Source organism: Cydia strobilella, chromosome 1 (assembly GCF_947568885.1).
Source record: "Cydia strobilella chromosome 1, ilCydStro3.1, whole genome shotgun sequence".
Taxonomy (NCBI): Eukaryota; Metazoa; Arthropoda; class Insecta; order Lepidoptera; family Tortricidae; genus Cydia; species Cydia strobilella.
This window is the reverse complement of record NC_086041.1, coordinates 18,581,922-18,598,516: the sequence shown is the minus strand read 5'-3', so window position 1 is coordinate 18,598,516 and position 16,595 is coordinate 18,581,922. Positions and strand designations below refer to the sequence as shown.

Sequence of the window (16,595 nt, the reverse complement as noted above, 5' to 3'; positions counted from 1 at the left end):
GAAAGATATTAAACATAGGATTGCCTCGGCGTATGATAGCTACGTGGATCAAGTTCAGAGTAAGGTGAAAAGTGACCCTCGCTCGTTCTGGCAGCATGTTAGTACTCTTAAGTCCAGGGGTGGATTTGCTAATGAAGTCGTGTTAGAAGGGCAGCGATTTACTGGTGTCGAAGCAGCTGAAGCTTTCTCTAAGTTTTTCTCTAGCGTCTTTCTGTCTGATTACCCTCGACTAGATGTAAATTCGCTTCAAAACTATAGCCAGATCGGTTCGGCGCAATGTATTAACATTACAAACATATCTATTCAGGAGGTGATTGCTGGTATAAAGAGACTTAAAGCTAGTAGTTCTATTGGACCTGACAAGATTCCAGCGTATATAGTCAAAGGATGCATAGACCAGCTAAAAGTTCCTATTCATTTTATGTATAATTTATCACTCTCGACTGGAACATATCCGAAGCTGTGGAAGACAACAAGGGTTACGCCAATCCCGAAGACTAGTGACATTGCCAGTGTTGACAACTATAGACCTATAGCTGTACTGTCAACATTGGCGAAGTTATTTGAGTCTATCGTCCATAAAATATTAGCAGTTCAGTTAAAACCCTTTTTGTCCAACTCCCAGCATGGCTTTAGAGCAAATCGCTCTGTTAACACCAACCTCTTAATATTGACAGACACTATCTCTGAGTATCTCGACAGGGGTAACCAGGTGGACGTCGTGTATTTCGATTTTAAAAAGGCTTTCGATCGCGTAGACAACGACGTGTTGATGAGTAAGCTGGATGCTTTAGGCTTCTCGCCAAAGTTATTAGCTCTTTTCGCCAGTTATCTGCGTGATCGAAAACAGTATGTTCGACATGGGTGTTTTATTTCAGCTCCGTACCATACCAGATCTGGCGTAAGTCAGGGCTCGATACTGGGTCCCTTCTTATATGGGATAATGATTAACGACTTGGAATCGGTCGTCAAGTATGCAAAATGTTTGCTATATGCCGACGACTTGAAACTTATTTATGAGGTTAAGAGTAGCGTAGACTGTGCCTCTTTGCAAGACGATATTGCTTCGGTGGTCAACTGGAGTATTGCAAACAAGCTTCTTTTTAACACAGCGAAGTGTTGTGTATGTACATTCAGTCGTTCCTCTACCCCTCTTCTTGCCCAGTACACACTGGGGACCGAGACTATTGATAGAGTTTTCTCTGTCAAAGATCTTGGAGTGGTTTTTGATGAGCGCCTTACTTTTCATGAGCATATGCGGACACTCGCTAAAGGTTGTTTTCAAAAACTTGGGTTCGTGATCCGCAATGTCAAGGATTTCCGAGATACTGGGGCCATTGCGATGGTTTTCAACGCCTTACTGAGGAGCAAGCTTGAGGCTTCATCTATTATTTGGAACCCGTACGAGTCCTCGTACGCCTTACTTCTAGAGAAAATCCAAAAGGCCTTTTTGAGATTTCTGTACAAAAAAAGATATGGGTACTACCCCTTTTTGTACCCAACAAAATTCTTACTAGGCTGCCTTGGATATAATTCTCTAGAGGTAAGGCGCAACAACATCTTGCTGACTACGGCTTGTCGCATATTGCGCGGTGACTCGGACTGCCCGGAACTGGTAGCTGGAGTCTTGAGGTTGTACGTCCCGGATATGCCTCGAGTCTGCTTGAGGCCGCGAACGCGTCCACTATTGTCTGTGCCGGCAGCGCGCACAGTATCGCACAGAAACTCGCCACTCCTCCGCGCGTTATCGCTGCTCAATGCACTCCTGACATCAGCACCAGAGTGCGACTTGTTTGCGTGGAGATGGGCGAATGTGTGCCAGGAGTGTCTGAGGTTTTGTGAGATGAAGGATGATAGGCTTTCCAGCACTTGCATTTGACTTGACTATTTGTATTTTACTTTATATATATTTTGTATTTGTAATTTGTATACCTGTAACTAGTTTAATTATTCGGTGTATTGGCCTATGCTGTGATGCCGTGTAAATAATTTAAATAAATAATAAATAGTGTATTAGTGAAATATATAATATTTTATTGGCTTTCGTTTTATACCCCACACGTGTATGTGCAATGTGCAACGCATAGTTTGGGTGCAAAATGCAATATTCGCAACGAGGCGGGAGTCATTTTGATGACGTCATTCTGCTGAAGTAGATGGCCGGCGCCGCTGTCTCCCGGCAGTTTTGGAGACCCAGTACCATGCCCAACAGCATAATAACATTTGGTAGGCGTTTCTGGATCTGAACTATATTCCCATAAGGCAGTGCACTAATTGTAGGAAAAATAATCTTAGTTTATCAATTATCCACGTCAGTTCTGTAATCCTTATTACAATGTATTGCCATTTTCATATACATTTAAAAATGGTTTACTTATTCTTTATAAGAAAAACTTTTTAAATTGTAATGTAAATTTTACAATAAGAGGCCCTATGTCAATAAAGTATTCGGAATTATGATATTAAAAATACAGAATTCAGATTCAAAGAATTTTGTTTCATAGAACACAGTTATGAGGTGTTAAAAACAATCTGTGAAATCCATAAAAGAAATGACAATCTTTATAAAATAAAAAAACATTTAAAATGTGCTAATAAATGACCTTCCTCCCAATTATAATTCTTTACTGGATATATTCTTAGCATTAGGCAAGCTAATTCCATTCATGCACAGACTACCCTACTTCTAACTCCTGTAACTGTGATTCAATACAAAATACTGATGAAATAAAATATAGTAATGTAATGTAAATAGTAAATATAAAATAAAGTAGATGAAAAACTGAATTTCAAAAACCACATTCACAAACTCCGCTAGAATAAGGAAATCCATATTTATTTTCAAACAGCTCCGAAACACTGCCGATGATTCTGTACTTAAATTAGTATACACCGCGCTCTGTCAGTCTGTGATTAGCGACTGCATCACAGTTTGGGGAAGTGCGGCTAAGACCCCTATGCTGGAAATTGAAAGGGCTCAACGCTCTGTTTTAAAAGTGATGCTTAAAAAACCCTTTCGATTTCCATTCATCGATCTCTATGCCGAAGCAAAGGTCTTGACCATACGTCAGTTATTTTTAATGAAAATCTCTTTACACACACATACATTCTCAAAATTGTTGCCTTGCTGTTCTCTAATCAAAAAACGCATCTTTAACTTACCAATTCCTGAAGGCTGTTCCGCCTTTGGGAAACGTTTCGGGGAAAGAATCCGAGTACTTTGCTTAAACATTGTAACTTTAAAGACTGCACCATTGTAAAAGCTAAGATACTCTTATTTAAATTTTTACATTTACTTTCTTATGCTGAGACAGAAGATATTAGAGCTAAAATATTTTAGTTTAGTTTTCAATATTGTATTTGGTAGTGCCTTTATACCAATATTTAAGCGGAAAAAAAAGATGCGGGGAGATATGTATGGGAGCCCTCAAGACACCAGAAGGGAATTGAAATATTAAGTGGACTGTATCTAAAATTAACGAGAAGTACTTGTTTGACGCTTAGAATTAAGGGTGTTAGAAGAAATGCCTGCGCACATACCTTTGGAGCTCGTTGTGTGTCTCTTCGGCTGGCCAGCACTTCATAAAACTTTCACCAAGACTTCAGCGTCAATCACGTGTATCACATTCACTCCAGTTCAACAGTTTTTTCTAGTTTTCACACATTTTGATTTATTCAAATTAGAGACGATGCTGTTAGTCAAGCATCAATTCGGGAACTGACTTCGCCAAGATGGCGTCTCATATAAGTGCCGTAAAACGAGACGGCGATACGGCTTTGTGCGCGTTGGCAAGGGATAGGTAGCTTGGAAGGGTTTAGAGCGTTTTCACAAGTACCTACATTTTTAAAGTATTAAGAAAAAAAATAGCTACCTTAAACAAAAAATATCAAATTTGAAACTCAACATCCCCCCGGCCTTGAAGGAACCCTTCAAAGAAAAGGAAGGGGAGAGCAAAAGTGCTCAAACTATAATAATATAATCGCGGCATATGGTCATTGTGCCAAGTTACTTGCTAAGTTCGTAATAAAAATTCAAACAAAAAATTTACCGAACACCACAACCAAAGAAAAAAGGTTTAAATAACAATGCACAACAATCGTGCTAATAACTAAATAAGTTACGTAAAACGCAAGTATAAGCTAAGCTAACTTAAGTATTATATTTAATTGGTCTATATTAGACGTGTACTAATCCTAAGATTCTTAACTAAACATAAGACTACTATTGAGTCGGTAACGGACATAACCGTATGACGGGACGTTTATACGTTCCAGTCTTCGTCTTAACTTCCGCCACGCGTACGACTCCGTCTTGGCTATTAGGATAGACGTTGGTTATGATTCCTAATGGCCATTGTAAAGGCGGGGCGTTATCAACGCTTAATATTACTACGGTACCAATTTTAATTGGATTTGAGGGAGTATTCCACTTTTCCCGTTGCTGCAAATTATGTAAATACTCCGATTTGAATCTCTTCCAATACGACTGCACTAGCGAGTCCATTAATGAAAACCGAGACAGTAAGTCGGGGCGTTCATCAGATAAATCAGCCGCGGGTAGAAATTCCAACAGAGACGTGGTCAAAAAATGAGAAGGGGTAAGCGCGAGCGGTTCGGAAGGGTCCGAGCTTAAAGCATACAAAGGTCGACTGTTGAGCAAAGCTTCTACCTGAGTAAGGACGGTTTCCATCTCCTGAAAGGTTAGGATCTGCTTTCCTATGACTCTAAACAGTAAGGTCTTAGTGCTTTTTATATTAGCTTCCCATATACCTCCGAAATGGCTAGCGGTAGGAGGATTCATTTTCCAAGTGATACGATGTTTCGCGAGCTCGTCGCTGAAAGACTTATAGTAGTCGTCCGATTGCAAAACATCGTGAAGCTCTTTAAAATAAGCTTTTGCGGATACGAAATTCGTCCCGTTATCCGAGTAAACAAAATTACAGGGACCTCGTCGCGATAGAAAGCGCTTGAAAGCGTCTATAAAACATGCAGAAGTTAGATTTGAGGCCAATTCTATATGAACGGCTTTAGTTACAAGGCAAATAAAAAGGCATATATAAGCCTTAACGCTGCGTATGCCGCGCTTCCGGTAAGGAGTAACATACAGGGGTCCAGCAAAGTCTATACCTGTATGCATAAAGGCTTTGCATTGCTCTAAGCGACATTTCGGCAAATCTGACATAAGAGGAAAAGTAGGTCTAGGGTTCAACCTAAAACAACGGTTACATTTTTGAGTGCGGTGCCGAACAATGCGACGCGAGGAAATAATCCAAAATTTAGTTTTTAATATAGCAACCAAATGCTGAGGCCCTGCATGCAGGTTTTTGTGGTGATAGAAATCAATTATTAATTCTACTATATGACCTTTTTTAGGTAAAATTATAGGGTGCTTAGATCCATAATCAAGCGATGAGTTCGATAAGCGACCTCCAACGCGTAAAATCCCATCAGAAAGGAAAGGAAACAGTTTCTATAACTTTAGCGAGCATTTACGTCCTTTAGAAATGGATTTGATGTCAGCTGAGAAGTGTGCATCTTGTACCGCTTTTATAATTTTAAGTTCAGCGGTATTTAGGTCATTAGCGGTAATTACATCATTTCGCGGTAGCTTCTTCAGAAAACGAAGCACATAAACAGTAGTTCGAAGAAGTTTGTTCCAAGTAGAACAACGGAGGGCGAGCGTTAGTAGAGGATGTTCAATTTTAGTAACCTCCGTGGTCACGTGGGACAAGGTTTTCTCCTCGGGCAGGTGTGACCGATTCGGAACGAATCTTTGTATGGGCCAACACTCTGTAGGTTGTGATAACCAAGCGGGTCCTTTAAACCAAAGCTCATGCTGGAGCAATTGGGAAGGAGTAAGACCACGTGACACGCAGTCACCGGGGTTTTGCGAGCCTGCAACGTGATATAAGTTGTCAGGTGAAATATTGGTTTGAATTTGCGAAATGCGATTCGCAACGTAAGTGTCAAATCTATGTGGAGAGGCGACCGACCAACATAAGGCGACCTCTGAGTCTGAAAATGCAAAAATATTATTTATTTTATGCCTATTCGACATGGTGTCGTGAACTTCCTTAAGAAGTTTAGAAAGAAGTAATATCCCGCAAAGTTCCAAACGAGCAAGAGTAATTTTAGGTTTAGCGGAAGCTATTCTCGATTTCGAACAAAGCAACGTGACCACAGGCGGCTCGTTGCCATTCACGACGTGGGAATATATTACGCACCCATATGCGGATTCGCTGGCATCGGAAAAACCAACCAACGAAACTTGAGACCTCATCTCAATGCCTAAATGTCGAGGAAAACTAAGGCGAGATATTTGCGGTAGCTCGGCTAAATATTGTTGCCACTGCTTAACAATATGCGAGGGGGGCTCTTCGTCCCAATCGATAGAAAGAAGCCAAAGCTGCTTAATTATCAATTTGGCGTACAAAATAACTGGGCCGACGAGTCCTAAGACATCGTACAGGCGTGCGGTAGCCGAAAGAATGGCGCGCTTGGTACAAACGGACGGAGGACTCGAGATATCAAAAACAAAGCTGTCTCGTGCAGGTAACCATTTCAAACCTAAAACCTTAAAAGTACTTCCATCGTCGAAGGAAATAGATTTAGATTGTCGGTGCGACTCAGGTATGTGTTCGAGCAATTCGCGTGAATTGGAAGACCATTTGAGTAAATCAAATCCACCTGCTTTGAAAAGGGCGATCAATTCGTCTGCTATCTTAACAGCTTCCTCGGGTGAAGAAGCAGAAGAAGCAAGGTCGTCCATGTAGACATCTCTTTCGAGCACAGAGGCTGCCTTCGGCCATTTGTGCCGCTCATCGGCCGCTAACTGACGTAACGTCCGAATTGCCAAAAAGGCTGAAGGTCGAAGTCCAAACGTCACTCTCGTGAACGTTAACACTTCGAGCGGGTCGGTATCAGAAAACCGATATAAAATCCGTTGGTATTTGCGGTGCGAAGGGTTCACATAAATGCATAAGTACATTTGTTTTACATCAGCGAAAAATGCTGTTTTATAAATGCGCACATTTAATAAAATGTGAAAAATATTAGCCTGTAGGTTACATCCGGTATGTAAAATATCATTTAAAGATAAACCTGTATCTGTCCTTGAACTTCCGTCTAGGACAGGTCTCACTTTTGTACTTATTTTATCGCTGCGTAATACAGGGTGGTGCGGTAGATAAAATCCACGAGTATTAGATTCGTCATCAGTTGACGCGCGGGTGAGTATACCTTTATCAAGATAATCGTGAATAACTTCGTCGTATCCAGACTTAAGATCAGGATTTTTAGCGAATTTCTTTTCTAAAAGTAAAAAACGCCTTTGTGCGGTATTAAAGGAATCGCCCAATGTCTGAGGATTGTCTTTAAACGGAAGGTCCACCGTATAACTGCCGTCAGTATTACGGACAGTGGTAGAAGTGTAAATATTTTCACATTTTTGATCTTCTGGACTCAAAAAGGTACGCGAAGGTATCTCTTCTACTGCCCAAAAGTTCTCAACGAGCCTATGAAGCGGATCGCTAGTAAACGCGCAAAGCGTGCGAGAAGCGGTGGGCGGGTTAGCTATAGCGGCGTCACCCATTATTACGTACCCTAAGGTCGTTTCTAGCGCGGTAGGTATTGTAGGATCCGAACTCTCAATTTTCCTAGACAGCAATATTTTGCAATAAATATTAACCCCTAAGAGTATATCTATGGGTCCAGGTTCCGAAAAGCCACCGTCGGCGAGCGGTAAGTTGCGAGCAAAATCAATAACCTCTTTATTTACGCGCGAGTCGGGTAACTGTGAGGTTATGCGATTTACTATCAACGGACGGATCGAATATTTATGTGAATCATCTAATAAAGATGAAAAGGTGAGCGCGGTATTGCCCTTTGTCTTGAGAGCTATTTCTCCCAAGCCAGAGGCTTCAGTAGCGTGTAGCGGTTTATTTATAGCAAGCGCAAGGCGATTGCAACAAGCGAACGTAATATAATCCGACATTGATCCCGGATCAATTAATGCGCGAAGGATATGCGTGCGGTTTAAGGAATCAATAACCTTAATTTTAGCGGTTGCGAGTAAAGCGGTAGTTAGGCATGGACCACTATTGTCCTTACATGCCATTGTGCGTATGGACGCGGAAATTACCTCACGAGGAGGTGGCAAGCTATTTTCGACCTTAACTGCGGCAATTGCAGGGTCTATATTAGCTTGAGCGGGGTTATCGGCCCGTACAGCTGAAAAGGCTGGGGTCGAGTCATAAGCGGTAGCGGGTGCGGGAGTAACAACATTATTTGTTATTGCGGGAAAACAATTATTAGAAGCGGGTGCGGATACCACTGCACTAACGTTGCAGTGAGATTTCTCTTTCGTATTAAAATGTAACATCGTATGATGTCTTAACGAACAATGAGAACAATGATGCTTGGAAGTGCAAGCTAATGTCTTATGTTTCACACTTAAGCAGTTATTGCAAAAAGAGTTTGATTTTATGAAGTTGAACCTATCGTGCGGTGTCATTTTATTAAAAGATTGACATGAATATAAATGCTCATGTTGTTTATTTTTACACAATGAACATTTATCGCTGGCGCTTGTGCTATTGGCCGCATCTGTGTTTACAAACGACTTAGATTTTTGTAACAAGCTTTGTTTAGCAGAATTATCAACCGGTTTATTAATTGTCGCATTTGGCGAACGAGATAAAACTTTATTTTGTTCTTTAACAAATTCAATCAAATTTTGATAAGAGGGGATTTTCTCTTTGCGGTATGTAATTTCGAACAATTTAATTGTATCGGAATCCAACTTTTGCAGCGCTAAATGTAAAAGCATGAAGTCGGTTAAGTCATTCAGGTGCAACTGCTTAAGGGCTTCTGCAGACGAGTTAAATTTATTTATAAATAAATCCAAGCCGGCGGCGTTGGTTGCGGTTAATTGTTTAAATGTTAGCAGCTGATTAAAATACGCTGACGCTAACGAACGTGGATCATCGTATTTTTGTATTAATGCGTTCCAAATTATTGGATAATTTTCCGCGGTTGTGGGCAAGCCGGAGCAAACATTTGCTGCATTGCCAGTTAATTTGCCAACTAAATAGTACACCTTTTCGCTGTCAGTCAGCGATGCGTTTTCGTGAATAATACTTTTAAACTGTTGGTAAAACAAAGGCCAGTTTTTGACATCTCCGTCAAAAGAAACTAACTCCAATTTAGGCAGGCGGCATTTTGGTTTCGACGAATTTGCCGGTTCAGAGGGAACCTTGGATTCGTTATCTATCAGAACTTGCTTGATATAACAATACATTTCCTCAAAGGCCGTCCATGACTCGTAATCTATTTCTGAGTCAGGATGCAATTGTAATTGCGATAAATTATATGACTCCAAAACGGCTTCGTAATCTTCATGCAATTTATCTAAATTTAATGCACTCGTGTGAAATGGCCTATATTGAGTAGCATCGGTTTCCGCCTTATAAGCAAGTTCCAAGATGTTTTCTACGCGCTTGTATATAACATCGCGCCGAACTGTATAGAGGGCAAGCTGATTTTTGTTTGTATCGCTATGAGCGTCCTCGCTGCCTTTTCCATTCTTTGTTTGTTTTGTCATTCTTATTGGGTATGAATAAGTTTTGCAATAAAACTAAATTAAAACGTCGTAAATAAATAGTGTACCTACGAGTTATTTGTATGCAGGTGTAGTGTACTATTTAGTATAGCAATTTGACTAAACGTATTTATGTGAATGGAATATAATATATGCGGTTTAAATAAATGAGTTCCCTTTAAAAATAGGTATACCTAACGAATACAAGCCGCGAGTCAACGACGTTATATAGCGAACGGAATATTTTTCTACCCGAAATATTTGAGCGAGCGGTGTGACGTTAACTGTGCCGTGGAACGTGCAATCGTATAGGTGCGAAACGAGCGGAATAAATGAACTAGCCGAACAAATCCGAACTATCACGAATGAATTGAAATAATTATTTAGACTATTTCCAAGATGGCTAACAATTATGGAATGTGAACAAAGAAAAAGTGGAACACGTGTATAAGTATGTTTGTCATAAAATTAAAATAAATTAGGAAATAACCTACGATCTGTCGTGCTTAGCAACGCGGAGCGGAAACAAAACGAAATAACTGCCGATGCGGGAGATATAATAGGATAAATGACAGTATATTTCAGTTACGTAAACACAATGACCATATAGTTAGCGGTATATTTATGACAAATGGATATAGATCCGGCTCGAATGGATCAAAAAATATGGTAGTGCCTTTATACCAATATTTAAGCGGAAAAAAAAGATGCGGGGAGATATGTATGGGAGCCCTCAAGACACCAGAAGGGAATTGAAATATTAAGTGGACTGTATCTAAAATTAACGAGAAGTACTTGTTTGACGCTTAGAATTAAGGGTGTTAGAAGAAATGCCTGCGCACATACCTTTGGAGCTCGTTGTGTGTCTCTTCGGCTGGCCAGCACTTCATAAAACTTTCACCAAGACTTCAGCGTCAATCACGTGTATCACATTCACTCCAGTTCAACAGTTTTTTCTAGTTTTCACACATTTTGATTTATTCAAATTAGAGACGATGCTGTTAGTCAAGCATCAATTCGGGAACTGACTTCGCCAAGATGGCGTCTCATATAAGTGCCGTAAAACGAGACGGCGATACGGCTTTGTGCGCGTTGGCAAGGGGTAGGTAGCTTGGAAGGGTTTAGAGCGTTTTCACAAGTACCTACATTTTTAAAGTATTAAGAAAAAAAATAGCTACCTTAAACAAAAAATATCAAATTTGAAACTCAACAGTATTATTTTTCTTTTTTCTTACTTTCAAGTACTTCATTTAAGTTTGTTTTTCAATACCTACTTTGTTGTGTAGTACTCTACATTTTAACTGTTAATAATTTTAATCGTACCTGGTTCCCCGCGATACAGGCGTAGCCTAGTGCAGAGACCCCTGACGTTCTCTGTTATGTATTTCATTGATAATAAATTTATTCTTATTCTTAATCTTTTATTAAGGGAAGTTTCATAGAGTTAGACCAAGATAAGTCTGCAACGATTTTGATCCCACATGCAGTGTAAGTGGTATTTATATGTCATAATTTCATAGAATATTAGCATTTAAAATAACAATTGCACTCTGTGTGCTATCAAAATAGTTGCAGACTTATCTTGGTCTAACTTTAGTTCTCTGCTGATTTAATATCATCAATAGATCTTGTTGTGGTTGGTGCAACCAATGTCAAGACAACCCCTCTTTTTTTTTTGATGCAGGGGTAAATGCATTTACGCATCTCGCCCCCCGGGCAATGGGGAAGCCCATTGGGTGGTATGTGGGACTCGCTCCTCCCAAGGCTCCCTCTGTTAGTCAGAGAGAGAGGAGGAGAATACCCACTAAAATCCCCTGTGGCGTTTCCGTCACCTGCCGTTGACGGGAGGCGCCATGTGATCGCTAGCATTCTAACCACGACGCCTCCCCATAAGACAACCCCTCTGGGTTGAGTAGCTTGGGTGGAACTTTTGATGATTGTCAGTTTAAATCAGGGGCATCAGGGGTCTCTAAATTTATTTACTGGAAGGCAAAGCCTCCAGGTCCCCCGCTTCCTACTTTTCACTGCTTTCTTACCATGGACTAAAAGTAAAGGCTTGCGGTTGAGAATTGGCCCCAAAACAGGGATCTGGGTTTATGTAAATAAATCAAGCCCAACTGTTCTTTTTGTCTGCCACCTGCCATGATTATTCTCACTTGATGGCCTCATTGGCAGATCAGCACTGGAAGTCGCCAGCAACATGCTGTAAATGAGACCATTTCGTGGCACTTTATGTTTTGTTATATGTAATTTGTCTTGTTTGTGTTTATATGTTACATAACATAAACAACTATTTTCCTTGTTTAGAACTGTGACATGTTAACTGTAGTTGAAGAGTAGTGTTTGACCAAAGTTGGTCAATTTGTGCCAAACTAATCAAACTATCTTATCTGGAATATGCTGATGTAATTACCAGTTACATTTAATTAGCCATTTCACCATAAAAATTATTTTTTATTTCGCAAATCACTTTTGACAACCTCAATGATAATTTTAAATAGGAATTCAATGCAATAGGTACAATAAAAAATATTATTTATTGCTCACCTCAATAAAAGAAAAAAAGAAACACAAATTTATTTACATACACGATATATACAGTGCTACTACGTAAACGAAATTAATAACTAGCTTAAATCTAAAATAGGCCCTTGGGGCATTGTACCAAGGATGCTGGCGGCATTTCCCCGCTGTATCGCAATGCTGATACGTTGTGCGAGAAAGCCGCCAGCTCTTCGGTCACCAGTTACGTCAACCAGACGCTTCGCGATTTCTGCAAACAACTTATGTGCGCTGGGACCCCATGGACCTAGAGTTTCAACTCCAAATGGAACGAAATGATACTCTGATAAAGAAAATAATACAGACAATACAGCATCTCAAGTAGAGATAAACAACAAGCGGTCTTATCACTAAAAAGCGATCTCTTCCGGACATCCATTAGGTTGCGGAATATGCATAGTATACTATCATTTATTCCAGGATCTGTTTACGCAAGATGGCGTGCTCCTCAAGGCGTGCATGGGCCGTCCGATCACAGACCTCAACTCGATCGGCATGCTGTGCGTGGTGCTCAACCCCAACGGCAGCAAGTGCATCGAGTGGCGGCCCAACGACCTCATCACCATCGACTCCGACACGCAGGATCAGGAGTGGGCCGTGGTCAACACTATAGGTGGGCTATACTGAAACCTGGGCCATGGTCACGTCACAGACCTTGACCCCAATGGCAGCAATTATTTTGAGTTGGTTATAGGCTCCGGTTTCGTCACTTAGCCATGTGCGGCATGTAAGTTAGAAGTCTAGCCTAACTCCGTTCAGAAGTGCAGGATTTTCCTGGTTTCTCCGTAAGCTTCCTGTAATGACCTGGGTGCGTCGACGATTCGAGCCCGTTGTGTACCTAGTCTTCGCATTTAAATACACAAACTTATTCAGACCATTGAAAAAGACGTAATCTAAACGTTACGTGTACTTTACTAGTTGGACCGCCTACGCCTATAGTTTGTCGTTTTAGTTTTGTATTCCGAGTGACGTAGAACACGATGCCATTTTCTGTCCACTTACAAATCCCTTTACAACCTTCGTTTACGTCTCAGGTCGAAGACAACGCACTCTCAGCGGTAACATAACTTCCGACTACGCAAACGCTCGCTCCAGGATCATAAAAATAGCCCTCGACGACCTGAAAACCTTCAGAGTCACTCGCAACAACCAGCAGATGCAGTTCTCCACCAAACCCGGCATTTGGCAGACCACTTTTTACTTCCAACATGGGAACGCAGAAATATTCGTAGCGAATTTGAAAAACCACATTAAAACAGCCAAGACAAGACATGACAGAAACACATATGTAGTAATCGAGCCAAATGTGGAGACGCAAGTGCTGAATAAGAGTTTTGCAGAACTAGATATCTTCACGGAGAACACTACAGATGTTGTTTGGAATCTGGTGTCGAATTTCAAGCAGAGGCCTTATGAGACCACTATGACTGCTTTTTCTAAGCTTACGGATATTGGTATGTCTATGCTTTACCTACTTCAAAACAGGAGATTCCTACTAGTGTTGTATACCTAAAAGGTCAAGTAAATTTAAAGAACGCCTACCACTTGTTCGGATACAATAAAAAAATTCTTGTGATCGGCACTATGTACCTACGCATGGCAAAATAGTGTCACAGGTCACAATATCTAATTATGTAAGTAGGTATTATATTTGTACATTTGATCTTAATTGCACAAAAGAAAACATAACACGCAAGATGGGAAATCTGCACGCATCCTTCTATTACTTTATACATTTATCTGTGTAGGTTTCTCGATGTGTTGTTCTGTACCTTATATTATGAATTTTCTGGTGCTGATCAGGATCGAATCCACAACAAGGTTGCTCTACAATTGACCTCGAGAAATGTATGTATTGTTGCTTAGCTGATAATGATAAAATGCACACATACTATTACATACATAGCTAGAATCCAGCATTTTATTGTAAGGCCTGTCATTGTCTTTATAGAAGAACAGCCTTCCTGTTCCTTTTTAGGGTTCCGTACCTCAAAAGAAAAAAACGGAACCCTTATAGGATCACTCGTGCGTCTGTCTGTCTGTCTGTTTGTCCGTCTGTCACAGCCTATTTTCTCCAAAACTACTGGACCAATTAAGTTGAAATTTAGTATACATATGTAAGTTTATGACCCGAAGACGAATATGTAACGTCAAGAAATGAATTTAAACATGGGGGCCACTTTTGGGGGGTATATGTGAAAATAAAAAAATAAAAATTTCAAACTATATCGTGTTACATATCAAATGAACGAGCTCATTGTGAGAATCACAAATACATTTTTTTTAAATTTTAGGATAAACAATTTAAAAGTTATTTAAGAAAATAGGCAAAAAATGACCATTCCCCCCTTTATCTCCGAAACGACTGGGTCTAAAATTTCGAAAAAAATACACAGAATAGATCTTTACCTATAGATTACAGGAAAACCTATTAGAAATGTGCTGTCAAGCGTGAGCCGGGCATCACATAAAAATTAATTTTTTTTAAATTGCGTAATGTACGGAACCCTTGGAACGCGAGTCCGACTCGCACTTTGCCGGTTTTTCATTTTTTAAAATCTTTATTTATTTCTAATGTAATCATAATGAATGTAATAGTGCAAATGCAAGGTAATATCTTATCAACATATACATATCACATCACATACACATATCATATACATATCATATCACATCAATATTATGTATTTGTTTTTTTTAGTATATTATGGCAACGAGGCTAACGGCAAACGCGACGTGTCCGAAGAGGTGGCAGACTTGCTCACAAAGAGCATGAGTGCGCTGGAAGATGCCACCACGGTCACTAAGTCCGATGAGTACGAAGTCATCAGCGTCAAACCAACGCTGCCGCCGAGACCTATCATACCTAGGTAGTTATTCATTTACGATTATCATTTAGTGATTCTATGCCTCGCTTACGACGCTTTTTTAGGGTTCCGTACCCAAAGGGTAAAAACGGGACCCTATTACTAAGACTCCGCTGTCCGTCTGTCTGTCACCAGCCTGTTTCTCATGAACCGTGATAGCTAGACAGTAGAAATTTTCACAGATGATGTATTTCTGTTCCCGCTAAAACAACAAATACTAAAAAGTACGGAACCCTCGGTGGGCGAGTCCGACTCGCACTTGTTTACTTTTTTACAAATGGCCTAGCTATTCCCGAAATTCTCTTCTTCTTCCTTCTCTTTGCCTTATTCCCATTATTTGGGGTCGGCTCTCCTCGTTCTCATGCGCCAGGACCGTCTGTCCTGAGTTGTCCTTGGGGTAAGTTGGCCTTGTTCTAAGTCGTGGGTCACTGTAGACCACCACGTGCCTTTAGGTCTTCCTTGTCTGCTCGCTTCCCTGTTCCGCAATGCCAAGGCTTGCCGAACTACGTAGTCTTCGATTCCCCAAATTCTCTATTTTATTATCTTTAGAACAATAACTAAGAGATTAAGAAACCTCTTAGAACAATACTGGGAGAGCTATATATACTTATCATACATATTTAAATGACACAGTTTTAACGCCATGAAATTTGCGAACAGAAGATTATGTAAACTGAAGAAGAACAGTTTCTCTTTATGTGAACACAAGAACCTATATCGGTTTGCAGAGGAACTCCACTATCCACTGAGAAATGGGAAGGTCTGCAGGACACGGAAGGCAGGGTCACGGAGGTCGACGGAGTCAAACAGCTCATCTTTAGAGGGGTAAGGAACCACACGTGTTTAAAATTGTTGCCCGTCCCACGTGGAGGGGTCTGCTCGGAAGCCTGGGACGGCCGCGGACCAGGCACAGACACTGAAGCGCCGCACGTTAAGAACGAATACGATTTTGCGGCGCTTGCGGTGGAAACGTTGGGTCCGTGGTCAACCGACACCAAAAAGTTTGTTAAAGAGGTGTCGGTTCGACTAGTAGGCGTCTCAGGCGACCATAGGGCGGGCTCCTTCTTTGCGCAGAGGCTGGGCCTGGCGATTCAGAGGGGGAATGCCGCCAGCATTTTGGGGAATTTTCTATACTTAGTTTTTAATTTGTATTGTTTTAGGTTTAGCTTGTCTAGGTTTAATTAGTAATAATTAGTTTTAAGTTTTGTTTTTTTTTATGTATTGTACTTTATTAATGTGTGTTGACTAAATAAATAAAATAAATTGTATCATATTATAAAACTATGAAAACGGATTATATCGCGTATATTGAATTTATAATACATCCCGACGTTTCGAACTCTTTACAGCGTTCGTGGTCAACGGGTGTCACCCGTTGACCACGAACGCTGTAAAGAGTGTTTATTTCATGAGTAACTATCGCGGTAACCGAAGACAATATTTTGTATCATATTATTAACTTCAAATATTTGAATATGGAAAGACGTCCATGTATACAAATATGCATGCAGGGGTACTAAGCTAATAGTATTACTGTATACACGCTCCCTCAATTTTATAATACTCAC

General features: G+C 40.5%; 1 protein-coding gene across 4 annotated transcripts in view; it reads left to right on the top strand.

Annotated features, from left to right (window-relative positions):
- The window catches only part of LOC134745922 (TBC1 domain family member 15), a 37,954-nt gene that overhangs the window by 4,088 nt on the left and 17,271 nt on the right, over positions 1 to 16,595 (top strand). For 3 of the 4 annotated variants that reach the window (XM_063680069.1, XM_063680041.1, XM_063680049.1), the window contains exons 2-6: positions 12,581 to 12,773; positions 13,195 to 13,614; positions 13,964 to 14,008; positions 14,862 to 15,030; positions 15,756 to 15,852. In XM_063680069.1, coding sequence (XP_063536139.1) covers positions 12,581 to 12,773; positions 13,195 to 13,614; positions 13,964 to 14,008; positions 14,862 to 15,030; positions 15,756 to 15,852 — 924 coding nt within the window. The remainder of the gene's footprint in view (positions 1 to 12,580; positions 12,774 to 13,194; positions 13,615 to 13,963; positions 14,009 to 14,861; positions 15,031 to 15,755; positions 15,853 to 16,595) is intronic. The other variant, XM_063680060.1, reaches the window with a different exon arrangement.